Source organism: Tamandua tetradactyla, chromosome 18 (genome assembly GCF_023851605.1).
Source record: "Tamandua tetradactyla isolate mTamTet1 chromosome 18, mTamTet1.pri, whole genome shotgun sequence".
In the NCBI taxonomy this organism is placed as follows: Eukaryota; Metazoa; Chordata; class Mammalia; order Pilosa; family Myrmecophagidae; genus Tamandua; species Tamandua tetradactyla.
In genome coordinates this window covers 51,100,456-51,114,304 of record NC_135344.1, presented here as the reverse complement: position 1 = coordinate 51,114,304, position 13,849 = coordinate 51,100,456, and the positions used below count along the sequence as shown (strand labels likewise).

The 13,849-nt window shown below is 40.7% G+C and overlaps 1 protein-coding gene across 3 annotated transcripts in view; it reads left to right on the top strand.

The window, feature by feature from the left end:
- Positions 1-12,622: 12,622 nt before the first annotated feature.
- The window catches only part of RNF138 (ring finger protein 138), a 44,976-nt gene continuing 43,749 nt past the window's right edge, over positions 12,623-13,849 (top strand). Inside the window, exons 1-2 of one of the 3 annotated variants that reach the window (XM_077135693.1) lie at positions 12,623-13,230; positions 13,462-13,657. In XM_077135693.1, the coding sequence (XP_076991808.1) occupies positions 13,548-13,657 (110 nt within the window). In that variant the 5' untranslated portion in view covers positions 12,623-13,230; positions 13,462-13,547. The remainder of the gene's footprint in view (positions 13,231-13,461; positions 13,658-13,849) is intronic. The other 2 variants (XM_077135694.1, XM_077135692.1) reach the window with 2 other exon arrangements.

Sequence of the window (13,849 nt, the reverse complement as noted above, 5' to 3'; positions counted from 1 at the left end):
GACAGGGTAGATAAAAGAAGCATCAGACACAAGGTTTTCACAATCACACAGTCACATTGTGACAGCTATATCATTATTCAATCATCCTCAAGAAACATGGCTACTGGAACACAGCACTACATTTTCAGGCAGTTCCCTCTAGCCACTCCATAATATCTTGAATAACAAGATGATATCTACTTGATGCATAAGAGTAACCTCCAGGATAACCTCTCAACTCTGTTTGGAATCTCTCAGCCATTGACACTTTGTCTCATTTCCCTCTTCCCCGTATTGGTCGAGAAGGTTTTCTCAATCCCTTGATGCTGAGTCTCCGTTCATTCCAAAATCTCTGTCCCACGTTGCCAGGAAGGTCCACACCCCTGGGAATCATGTCCCACGTAGAGAGGGGTAGGGTGGTGAGACTGCTCGTTGTGTTGGCTGGAGAGAGGGGCCACATCTGAGTAATAAAAGAGGCTCTCTTCGGGGTGACTCTTAGGCCTAAATTTTAAGTAGACTTGACCTATTCTTTGTGGGGTTAAGTTTCATATGAACAAACCCCAAGACTGGGGGCTCTGCCTATAGCTTTGGTTGTCCACACTGCTTGTGAGAATATCAAGAATTCAACTTGGGGAAGTTGAATTTCTCCCCATTCTCACCACTCCCTGAAGGGGGCTTTGCAGATACTTTTCCACTCACTGACTTGCTGCTTTTGCTGCCACCATTTTTTCAAGCTGTTTTCCTGAGCTCAACTAATCTGAGCAGTTGGGAGCCTCCATCAGGGAAGAGTTCACCTGAAAGCTCAAGCCAACCCAAGGAAGGCAGAGCCGGCAGATAGTGAGAATTTAAGATTCTGATGCTCTCTCTTGATCCTCTGGATTCAAACATGTTAAGCTTTACCACTTGAATTATGTGAGCAAAGCAATTTTATTTATGCCTAGCCATTTCAATGTAGATTTCTCTTATTTGTAACCCAAGGAATCCTTACCTAGGTCAAGTTGGGCTCTCTAATTTAAAACCTGAGTCCTAAATAATACAGAAAGTAGTACCAGAAGATGAATTATTCTTTCAGGCCATCTGTGGTAGTTAGATTCAGGTGCCAATTTGGCCAGGTGAAGGTGACTAGTTCTGGAGACATTAGCCAATGGCATGTGAAACTCATCTGCCACTGATTACATCTGCAGTCGCTAGGAGGCTGTGCCTGCTGCAATGAATGATGTTTGATTTAATTGGCTGGAAGCTTAAATGAGAGAGCTCAACGTAGCACAGCCCAAGCAACTCAGCATACCTCATCTCAGCCCAAACATTTGGAGGTTCAGAAAGAAATTGCCCCTGGTAAGGTCATTGGCCTCCAGAAGCCAGTAGAGATGGCCAGAAGACATACGTATGGTATAGTATGAACTATAAATTTTTAACTAAATAAATCCCCTTATTAAAAGCTGCCCCTTATTAAGGGGCATCCATCTCTGGTGTGTTGCATTCTGGCAGCTTTAGCAAACAAACACCATCAAAGAAAATGTAGAACTAGCTGAGTTGTGGTCAGGTAAACTAGCTGAGTTGTGGTCAGGTTGTGTAACTGAGAAATCAGGATTTAAGGAATGATTTTGATTGCTGAATCATTATAAAGATAATTCTTTTTGCTTTTTTGTATATTGAAGTAGACAGGAAAATTCCTGAAATCTCTAAATTGTAATCTAGCTGGCTTGATCTCCGATAATGATTGTATAACCCTTATCTTCTGTGATTGTAAAAACCTTGTGACTAACTCATTTCTACCCAGTTATCCAGTTTTTCAACTTTAGAGTCTATAATCACTAAAGACAGCCCCTAATGTTTATTAATGAAGGGTCTTGGGTCAGCCCAGAGCTAACCTTCTCCAAATCTAAAGATACCTTGATAAATGAGACTGGATCTAACCAAAATGGGCCTGTCTGACATGTGCAGTAGCTTAGACTTTAACCTACAAGTCACTTATATCTCTCCACCATTTTCTTACACACTGTCCATGATAAAGCACATAATCAGTCTGTACATGCCCAATAATCAGATCACCTCTAATTACATCATCTGGGACAACTGTGCTCATTATCCTAAACCTACCCATCTTTTTCTCTAGTAAAGCTATCAGAATTATTGGAGTTCTGGGAAACAGATTTTGGGTTGCTAGGCCATCTGCTCTCCTACTACACACCTAGTAGTAATAAACTCTCTTTTTGAAGTCCCAGTGCCTCAAAATTGGTTATTAAGCACGTGGGCAAAAGAATCCATGATCTTCGTTCAATAACAGTTGTTTTGGGGCAACAGTAATAATTTTTGCTTGTTGGGTGAGAAATGTGTTTTTACATAGATGTGAAGCTTTGGCTTAAAGCTATTGCCATTGCTTGGAACTCAGCATATGCCCATGGAGGGTGAGGCCTGAGAGTACTTAGTGGTGCCAGTTATCAATTTATTGCTTATCTCCACATTCACTTTTTGCCTTGTCTTTGAAAATGGATTGAGACTTTTAAGTATTTTTCCTTTGCTGTCATGATTTTAAGCTGTCAATAGAAGAAACTAGAGAAAAGTTGCAGGAGGAAAAAGGATTTTGCTTCCCAGGTCTGCTGTGCTTGTTTGGCTTGCTTGGAGGTAGACTCCTATAGTGGACATAGCTACTCCAGTGCCCAGTTTCTACAGAGTGAATGGCTTCCCTAGTTCCCAGCTTCTATGGCCAGCAGTACACAACAAATAGTAACTGCCCCCAGCAGCCCCCCTGGATAGTTGTATAGGATGAATTTCTGGCAAATTCCCAGTTGTGGATTTCCAAGTTCCAATAACATGGCACTACAGTTACTTCTCTGTCATCCAATGAGCCATGGCAGTTCCCTCCCCAACAAGCCTTGGGGACTTGGTGGAGAGGGGCAGGGGCAAAGGACTCATCCTTGGATATTATTCCTTATAGTTGCCATTCCTATATTTTTTAGAGTAACTTTACTTTTTTTACCAAACCTCTATTATAGTTGATTCTTTTATATTAAACTTTGTGTTCAAGTTACTGTGTGATTTCTCTCTCCTGATTGTATCAAAACTGATACAGTCAGATTATGTTGATTTTTCTTGACTATTTTCAATCAGGTTCAACAGAAATTTACATATTCCCAGCTACACTTTATTGGTTGTGGGTAGAGGGAAAAAAGGTTGGGAATTGAGATTGCTGAAGTCCAGATCAAGAAAGCAATCATTTGCTGGGCTGAAATACAGAAATCAAGTAATTTGATTCACTTCTATTTCTATGTATAAGATTGAAATGCTGACTGGGAAAGTGAGAATCTGGCAACTGGAATGGGCAGGTGTGAATGGAAGATTTAGGGAATTCTGACTCCCAGAGCATTGCAGGCTTGATCTCCTGACAAACAGGATAATGCCACCACTGCAAAGTACGTTGCATTGGAATTTAGTCTGGGGGCCCACAGTTGTAGTCTAGTGCAAACTGACGATTTACTGTAGAAGTTACAGGACCATGAGATGTCAAATCTGGACCAGATTAACATTCAACTAAAGGAAGAAGTAAATCATTTGGGGATATTGGACTGGATAATCTCAGGATATTCTTCTGGAAACATACATGGGAAGGATTTGGGATTGTTTTCTTTTGAGAAAGTTAGTAAATACCTGTGTGTTGAGAGAGAATGGCTGGAATAATTGAACTTTATGTACAGGAACCAGAGTGTTTGTACTGGAGATTTCTCCCATTTCCTTAAAAATTAGGCTTTTTAAAACTGATGTTTGTCTTTTGACTATTGTTGTTATGGTTGCCTGAGTCCAGGATAGAACAATGCTCAGAAGACGTTGTTGACAGAGAAATAACAAACTAAGCTGCAAGTCTACAAAGGTATTTACAGATTCAGGTAGCAACCCAAATTGTGTCCCTCTTGGGTCACAAAAGTTTTTAAAGAAAAAGATTATATAAGTTGTTTGTGATTGTTGGGTATTCAGGGTACTCCAAATGTCCTACAGGTTAGATTATCTACTAGTTTTTATCTTGAGGTTTAAGATATTTGAATGTCCCTAGACTCTTTTTTTTTTTGACATTTGTATACCAAAGTTTATTCAATTCCACAACTGCCAACAAATGGAAATAGCCTAAGTGCCCATCAACTGAAGAGTAAATAAACAAACTAGTATATACATACGGTGGAATATTATGAACTGTAAGAAGGATTGAGGTCCTGAGGCATGCAACAATGTGGATCAACCTTGGGGACATGATGTTGAGTGAAAATAAGCCAGACACAGAAGGACAAATATTATATGGTCTCACTAATATGAATTAATTATAATGAGAAAACTCTATGAGTTAATATCCCAAATTAAGAAAAAAAAATATTTAACACATGGTAAAAACAACAAAATGTAAATGCAGGGGAAAATGTCCTAGACTAATAAATAAAAATGGCCTAAACACAAAATGGATAATCCCAGCCTGGATGCACATATGCTCTTCAAATTGTTATGGATATCTTTAGGACAAATGAGAAATTTCAATGAGGATTTTCATTAGCAGATATTAAAGAATTATAGTTTAGATGTTAATATACTGTTATTTAAAAGTGTGACTGTGCACATACAAACCTATTTAGGATTGAAATGTCACAATAATACTTTTCAAAATAATGCTCAAGAAAGAGTACAATATGTTAAAAGGACACAGGTAAGAGACAAAGGAGCGCTGTGGGGCCAAATGTGGGACAATTTGAGCAAAAACAAAAAGATAAAGCAATGAATTTTAATCCATAGAATCAAGTAAATATCCGTAAGTCATACTTCTATAAATCAGGGGAGAATGGACAGTGCTTCCTGTATAAGTATTATTCCAATTAATAAAATGTAGGAGAAATGGAAATTTTTAAAATAAATCATAATTTAGTGAACACCTTTGTAGGAATTGCAGGTAAGAAACAAGGACACTGAAATTTGTAGTCTTAAGGTATTAGTAATGTGATCTATCAGTGGGCTCCCTGATGATTAAATGAGATGGAAACAACTTATTTATAGTATGCTTTCTAAACTGCATAACACTTCAATCTAATAACAAAACAACAAGAACAATAACAACAACAAAAAACCACAGAAAAACGAACATCAAAGGCCATTTTATAGACTCTTCAATATCATCAATTATCATCAATATCATGAAGTCAAGGAAAGACTTGGGAGCTTTCCCAAAAAGGGTGACTAAGGAGAACATGACAGCTATATGCAATGTTGGTCACTAGGGCTTTGAAGAACATTTTGCTTGAAGTTTTACATACTTTGGCTGTTTGTGACACCTGGCTGTGATCTATATAAAATTAACCTCCGTAATGCCCTCCCAGCCCCATTTTAAATCTCTTAGCCATAGTAATTCTATTTCTTTTTACAATGTCGATAAATGTGTGTTGATAAGGAAAATTAAAAAAAAAAAAAGTAAAGTGAAAAAGGAGAGAAGGAAGACAAGGTGTAGAGAAAAATCTTTTAGCTTCAGATTTATAACTTTCAAAGATAATGAAAAACATCAAAAAGTGGAAATGTGAGTTGATTTGCTGAAATCTGTTTGCCATCGCTGATCTAACAGAGCTCTGGGGATAGCCTAGTTTACTCAGTGAAACACCTTTATTACATTCAGAGTATCTGTTTCGATGATGGTTTGCTTCTGCTGATTGGCTTTCTCTGTCCGTACAAGAGAGAAAGTGGCTGCCCCAAAGCTCCTGTGTTCATATATCTTCCAAGTTACCAGAGACTGACTAGAATATTGGAATCTCAATTCCACATTCTTTGGAGAGAGTGACTGACAGGTTGGGATCTGCATTCACTTCTATTCCAATCAATTGTAACTTGGAGGCTGGATTCCACAGGGTAAACGGGGCCATTGGAGGCAATAATAGTGGAAAAGCTAGAAGACCCAAGTGTGACTCTGAAGCAAACACAGAGGAAACCACTGAGAAAAGGTAGGAAATGTCCAGAAAGGGACTGGGTTCTGCAGAGGGAAAGATGGTCTCTCATAAGTAGAAACCATGGCAGAAATGAAGGCACTGCCGGAAGCAGAGGACGAGAGAAATACATTGGCTTCTTCTTCTCTCGCTTCCTCCTTTCTTCCTTCTCTCTTATTAGTACCTCCTCTTGGCTAAATCTAGCCAGAAATCAGTTGGCAAGGGAGACTGGAAAACTTGTTTGTAGGTATCAGCCCCAGCAATGCAAATCTTTCTGCTTCATCCTCTTCAGCACATGTATAATGTTCTGACTTGTTCTCATTATGACCTGATAAATGGTTGCAGCAGTTCCAGGTAGTATATACAGACACAAAAAAATATTCAAATGTCCATTAAAAAAATATTTTTATTAAGAAATTTCATATACATACAGTCTATCTACAGTATACTAATCGATGGCTCATGGTATCATCACAGTTGTATATTCATCACCATGATCATTTTTAGAACATCCACATCACTCCAGAAAAAGAAATTTAAGAAACGCATATATCCCATACCCCTTTCCCCTTGCTGTCATTGATGATGAGTATTTCAAGCTACCCAATTTTTTTTTTACCCCTTATTCCTCCCCATTATTTATTTTTCCCTATATTTTTACTCATCTGCCCATATCCAGGATAAAAGGAGCATTGGACACAAAGTTTTCACAAACACATGATCACATTATAAAAACTATATAGTTATACAATCTTCTTCAAGAATCAAGGCTACTGGTACACAGTTCAACAGTATCAGGTACTTCCCTCTAGCCGTATGCACCATAGACTAGAAAGTGGTATCTAAATAATGCATAAGAATAATCTCCAGGATAACCTCTCAAAACTCGGTTTGAAATATCTTGGTCACTGAAACTTTGTCTTACTTCTTTCTTCCCCTTTTTCAGTCAAGAAGGTTTTCCTGTGATGCTGGGTCCCAGCTCATCCCAGGAGTCCTACCCCACTTTGCAGATATGTCTAGTTTTAGATCACCAAAGAAAACTTACCCACAGAAGTTTTGAACAACCAGCAAGAACTGGCAAATTATCTCTAGAATCTCGTGGCACTCCAGCAGTCCCTCCCTCACCCTTCATTGACATGGCATGAAGCCAGCTGACATTCCTATTTTGGATCTCTAGTCTCAGTTCTGGAGGGAAGAGAGTAACCTTCATGTGTCTACTGGGAGCATGTATATCTGGCTCAATCCGGTGGTAGCCTGAGGGATTCTTCATCCCCGAACTTGCCCTGTATTTACAAGGCAATTCTCAGAGCTCTCCTACAAAATGCTGTGGGAGAGCAGTCAAGTGCTGCCTGGGGCAAGAGATGGCTGGCTTTAGTGCAGAGAGTGCAGTGCCTAGAATCACCAGGAAAATATTTTCTAGGGAAGAAGGGATACTTGTATCTGTGCAAATGGGTGAATTACTAGGGCCACAAGTACATACCCCAAACAAGATGCCTGTGCAGAAAGGATCAGGGAGGCTACTAAATGGTGGCCTGAAGCTATTCTATAAATTAATTGTATGGATATGTCCTGTAGGAGTGCATTCGTACAGATTAATCTGCAAAGATTGGGAAAGGTGTTTTCTTTTTCTCCTCCTTTTTTTTTTTTTTTCTGTTAGGTCCTGGTACTCAAGGTAAGCTGTCACAACACTGGCTGGGCACATGATTAAGAAACAGACACCTCAGAGTTAAATTTCAGCAATTAACACATTAAAATATCAAAATGCCCAGATTTTAACAGAAAGATTACAGAACATACAAAGAAACAGGAAGTGACAGCCCAGGCAAAGGAGAAGATTAAAGCATTAAAAGCCATCAATGGGGAGAGCCAAACTTGGGGCAAACCACACAAAGACTTTTAAAAAATGGACCTTAATATGCTCAAAGAGCTAAAGGAAAACATGGACAAAGAATTAAAGGAAATCAGGAAGATGATAGATGAACACAAAGGGAATATCAACTAGAGATAGAGAACATGCAAAGGAACTAGACAGAGCTGAAGACTACAGTAATAGAAATTTAAAATTCCTTAGAGGGGACAGGCCACTGTGGCTCAGCAGGCAAGAATGCTTGCCTGCCATGCCCGAGGACCCGGGTTCGATTCCCGGTGCCTGCTCATGTTTGAAAAAAAAAAAAAAAATTCCTTAGAGGGGTTCAATACCAGACTGGCAGAAGAAAGAATTAGTGATTTTGAAGATAAGACCATTGAAATCATTTAGTCTCAGTTTCAGTCAAAGGCAGTAAATTCTCTGTACAATTTGCTTGAATGACTAATTCCTGAGTCACTGGGGTTTCAAAGAGAGAAACAGTTTATTGCTAAGTGCGAAGCAGGAAAGCAGATGACCTATCATCCCCAAAAATCTGTCTCCCAAAGTCTAGGGGGTTCAGGGTTTTTATAGATTCTAAGAAGGGGAGAGGAAGCCATTACAATTTCAAATAGCAAGTCTAAGCAGAAGGAAAAAGAGACAGTGATCTCAATAGCAAGAGTGATCTGAAAGGAAAGGAGTCAGAGTTATTTTCATAGCAAAAGCTGAATGGAAGGGAGACAGAGTTATTGTTTCAATAGCAAGTATAAGCATAAACAACTTACAAATGTAAAGCAGTGAAACTGGGGATGGAACCAGTTAATGGCTGACTTAAATTCCTTCATTAGCATTAAAGTATTTGCCCTTAACACACTTCCAAAGTAAAAAAACAACAACAAAAAACTAAACAAAAGCACAAGATAAGGGTTTTTACAATCATTCTCAGGGATTAGGGCAGCTGGGTTACAGTTTAGAGATTCCAGGTAGTTCCTCATTCTAATATATCAGAAAGAAAAAAGAATATATAATGTTTTAGTAGTCACAATCATTCATTAAATTCTAACTCCTCAGTTATAGTCTGAGGAACAAAAAGAAGAGTGAAAAGTGAACAGAGCTGAGGAACTTGAGGGTACACGATCAAGTATACTATATACTCATTTTGGAAATCCCAGCAAAACAGAGAAAAAGGGAAAGAGAGACTATTCAAAGAAATAATGGCTGAAAATATTCCAAATAATGAAAAAACATGAATATACACATACAAGATGCTCAGTGAACTCCAAACAGGAAAAAACTAACAAACAAACAAAAAACACAAATAGATCTACACCATGGCATATTATACTCACATTATCAAATTCCAGAGATAGAGAATTCTGAAAGTCATGAGAGAGAAACAACACATCATGTGTGAAAGAGCTTTGGTAAGACTGAATGCTGATTTCTAATCAGAAACCATGGAGGCAAGACATAGCGGGATTTAAAGTGCTGAAAGCAAAGAATTGCCAACTAAGAATTCTACCTCTGCAAAATGGTCTATCAGAAATGAGGGAGAGATTAAGATATTCCCAGTAAACAAAAGCTGAGGTAGTTCATTACCATAGAACTAGCCCTGCAAAAGATGCTAGAGAGAGTTCTGCAAGTTGAAAGGAAAGAAAATAGAGAATAGATTGAAGCCACATGAAGAAATAAAGATTTCTGGTGAGGGTAACAACATGGGTTGGTAACAATATATGCCGGTACTATTGTTTTGGCTTGTAACTCCATTTTTACTTCCTGTGGATCTAAAAGGAAAATGCATAAAATGCAATGAGAAATCAGTGGTTTTGGACTCATAATATATAAACTTATACTTTGTGAAAATTACCTAAAGGTAGGGGGATAGAGGAGTATGGGAATATAGTTTGTATATATTATTGATGTTGAGTTGGTATCAAAGCAAACGAGATTGTTATAGATGCAGGATATTAGATTTAAGCCCGATGGTAATTACAAAGAAACCACCAGGGAATATGCAAGCTCATAATGAGTACTTATTATCAGGGCATGGGACAAGAAGTACAGAAAGCTAATGCATCATGGGTGTAGGGTTTTTGTTTGGAGAGATGGGAAAGTTGTAGTAATAGAAGATAATGAATATTGTGAATGTGATTAATCCCATTGAATGGTATGCTTGGGAATGGGTGAGATGGGAAAGTTTTTGCTGTATATATTTTCCCACAATTTCCAAAAAAAAAAAAACAAAGCAACTAAAGGTACAATGACAATTAAATGGAATACATGATCCTGAACGGAACCCAGTAAGTGAGGAGAAAAGGACATTATTGGAACACATCAAAAAATTGGAATATAGATTATAAATTTTATATCAATTATAACTTCTTGAACTTGATAGTTTCATTTAAAGGTAGTTACACAAGTTAATGTTCTTGTTCTTCGGAAATGTACACGCCAATATTAGGTGTTCAAGGAGCATAATGTATACAACCTACACTTAAGTGTTCAGATAATGGAGTGAAAAAGAGGTAGGAAGGTAGACTAATATGGCAAATGGAGCAAAATATTAAAGTTGTTGGATCTGGGCATCTGGAGAGTAGGGGTATGCTGGAGTTCTCCGTATGAGTCTGGCATTACTTTTTTTATTTTTTGCATGGGCAGGTACCACGAATCCAGCCCGGGTCTCCAGCATGGCAGGCGAGAACTCTGCCTGCTGAGCTACCATGGCCCACCTGAGGCTTGCATTACTTTTGTAACTGCCCTATACATTTGAAAGTATTTCAAAATTGAAATTGAAATTCTCATGTGAAATATTGCCAAAACCAAAAATTGTGTCTTTTGGTAATTAAGGTTTATTTTTTATTTTTTTACTTCTTTTTTTAAATATTTTTACTGACAAATCTTCACACATATACAGTCCATATGTGGTGTACAATCAGTAGCTCACAATATCATCACATAGTTGGATATTCATCACCACGATAATTTTTAGAACATTTGCATCACTCCAGAAAAAGAAATAAAGAAAAAAAAAGCAAACTCATGCATCCCATCCCCCTTAGCCCTTTGTCTCATTGACCACTAGTATTTCAATCTACCTAATTTTTTACCCTCCCCCCCATTATTTATTTATTTTTCATCCTTATTTTTTTACTCATCTGTCCATATCCTGGACAAAAGCAGCATCAGCCACAAGGTTTTCACAGCCGCATAGTCACATTGTAAAAGCTGTATAGCTATACAATCATCTTCAAAAATCAAGGATACTGGAACACATCTCAACAATTTCGGGTACTTCCCTCTAGCCACTCCAAAACACTATAAACTAAAAACATATCTATATAATGCATAAGAATAACCTCCAGGAAGGGTTTATTTTTAAAGCTTAATTCTCAGAGTATAACTATCTTCCTTATATCCAAATTTTAAATGGATTTCCATGTATTGCCAACTATATTCTTACATGTGCACCAAATGACTTCTTATATAGAATATATGAGGGAGTTATGCAAACATGTTTCGGTAGAGTCCAGTTAAGTCTGCCATTGCAGAGAAGGAATGAAACAGATTTAAGCTCACAAAACTAATGTTCTGGTTAAGGAGTCCTAATCAATAAAGGGAAATACTTTTACTATGCAGAACATATGCTTTACTTCCCAGTGGTCAAAATGAGTGAAATCTGAGTAGAAACATATTACTGAAAAGGTGAAATTTGGAATCCACGAACCATTTTATAAGTAAATCTGAAAAGCACCTGGGTTACTCCATTAGCTGCCCCTCCCATCTTCTGCTCTTCCTCCTCCTAGGAAATCAGAAGCTAAAATTAGCTTTCCTGTTGGGCTCCTACTGTTCTTGCTTATAAGGAGCAAAAGGAATAAAAATAAAAAATGTTATAGATTGGTAGTGGGAATTAACTACTTATTAAATAAATAATTGTTCCGAGTGTTATTTCAGGAATTGTTTTTAAGCTGCACATTAAGACACATTTCCTCAGGTAAGGTTTTCCCTGGTCAAGTCCATACAATTTCAGTCATTCCACTTCTGACCTTTGTTACAGTTTTTCATTGAAAATGCAAAATTTAGTATTTCAGCGTATCCCATTGTTTTGTTCTCTCATTTTGGTTATCAAATGTTGATAGCAAAGTTCATGACACCTGCATAATATCTACTGTAGTATCAAAGACAATATAGACAATAAAAGAACTGAATTAGCCGCTTAAAGGGCTTCTATTTACAATTCATATGGTAGATAATCGTGGAGAAACTTAACGAAATATAGTAATGAAACCTTTTTCCCCTGAAGCTGATTGAGGATGCTTTAAGATGTTCCAGATTTTCCTTAGCTCTTTCCATCTTGCTGTGATCACATCTCATGGATCTGTTTTCAGTTGTGTGGACACTTCGGGGAATTAAGGTTCATTTTAAAAATAAGTATTCAAACTAGTGAATAACCTCGCTGAAATGCCTAGATCCATGGTTGTACCTCATTTTTCTTCAAAAACAAAACAAAGGTGTGCGTAAAAGACTTCGCATCTGTGACTTGTCAGCATAATTGAGTGTCAGTCACATTCCATTAAGGGCACAAGTTCAAATTCTCTCAAGGGGGTTTACTTTTAACCCCCTTCTCCCCATGCAGCAAAGGATCAAATTCCGTAATTGATGGTACTTGCTTCATAACGCATCTTGACAGAACAATAGCAAGGGCATATTGTAACATTAAGGAGTATTTTTCTATGGAAAACGTCCTTCAAAATCATATTTGATAGGAGCAGTGAGATATGGGGGGCCGCGCGAGGAGGGAGTCTGGGGGGCTTAAGGTATGCATGTGAGCGCCCAGGTGTTTATGTCGCAACCTGCTGGAGGCCCCACGCGCCTGTTGCTACAGTGGCCGCCCCCTCTCCTCCTCTCCCCATCCCCCCACCACCACGACGGCCCTCCCTGGCCGGTGACCGGCGGGGCAGGCTGCAGGCAGAGCAGTGCCATGGGAGAGTTGCTGGAGGGGGGCGACGGGATCCCCGCGCGACAGGAGCCTTGAGCTAGGCCCCGTGTCGGGTCGATGAGCACTGCGCACACCTCTATCCTCCCCAGGACCTTCGCTGCAGAGGCAGCAGCGGCCGGACAAGAAGCCCTAGCGTGGCGCAGGACCACCTCTTAACCAACAAGCGACGGAGAAGTGGCTGCTCCACCACGAACGCCGGTGAGGAACTCCTAGGGAACATCTACGCAAGCGGAGGAGTGGCGGGACCCGGGTGTGAACTGTTTCATCCCGAGGAGGACTCGCGGAAAAGGGTGAGCTGCGGCGCAGAAGAGAAAGAGGCGGGGGTCGAACTGCCAACGCAGGCCCGACGGCTTAGGGAGAAACAGCTGAGGGGTGCGGAGGTGGCCCAACCGGGCGGACGAGAAAACAGAGGCCAGGGGCAAAGAAGGGAAGCTGGAGGCGTAGGCAGAGTCCCGCACAGGAGCCAGGTATGGGAGGGCCCTCAGAGCGCTAATGCCGGAAGAGCGCGGCGGAACCCCCTAGCAGCCTCCGAGAGGGGGTGGAACCCTAAGCAAAGCTTCCCGTCGTGCCCCTGTGGTGTCCCGCCTCGCGCGTGCTGCAGCGGCGCCTGGGAGTTCGGGCCCCGCCCCGGACTCCGCCCCCTTCCTGGCGCGAGCCGCTTCCTGACGCGTTTCCCGTCCCCCTCCGGGTTCGCGCAGGGAGTCGAGCCTCAGACCGCCACCGCCACTGCCACTTCCACCTCGGCTGCTGCCGCCGCCATCGCCTTGATCCCTCAACCCCCGCCATGGCCGAGGAGCTCTCCGCGGCCACCTCGTACACCGAAGATGATTTCTACTGCCCTGTCTGTCAGGAGGTCCTCAAAACGCCTGTGCGAACCGCGGCCTGTCAGCACGTGTGAGTAGACGCCTCCTCCGCGCGGAGCCAGGTGGTCTTCTACGCCTGGTTCCAACCCCTGGTCTGGCGGGCCCCGAGTCCAGAGCGGCCCGCTCCAGCGGCCCTCGGCCCTAGGGCCCGTTCGCAGCCGGTCAGCGCCGGGCCCGTCCTCTGCCAGCGGCCCGGCGCTCGTAGCCGGCGTCCAGCCGGGCG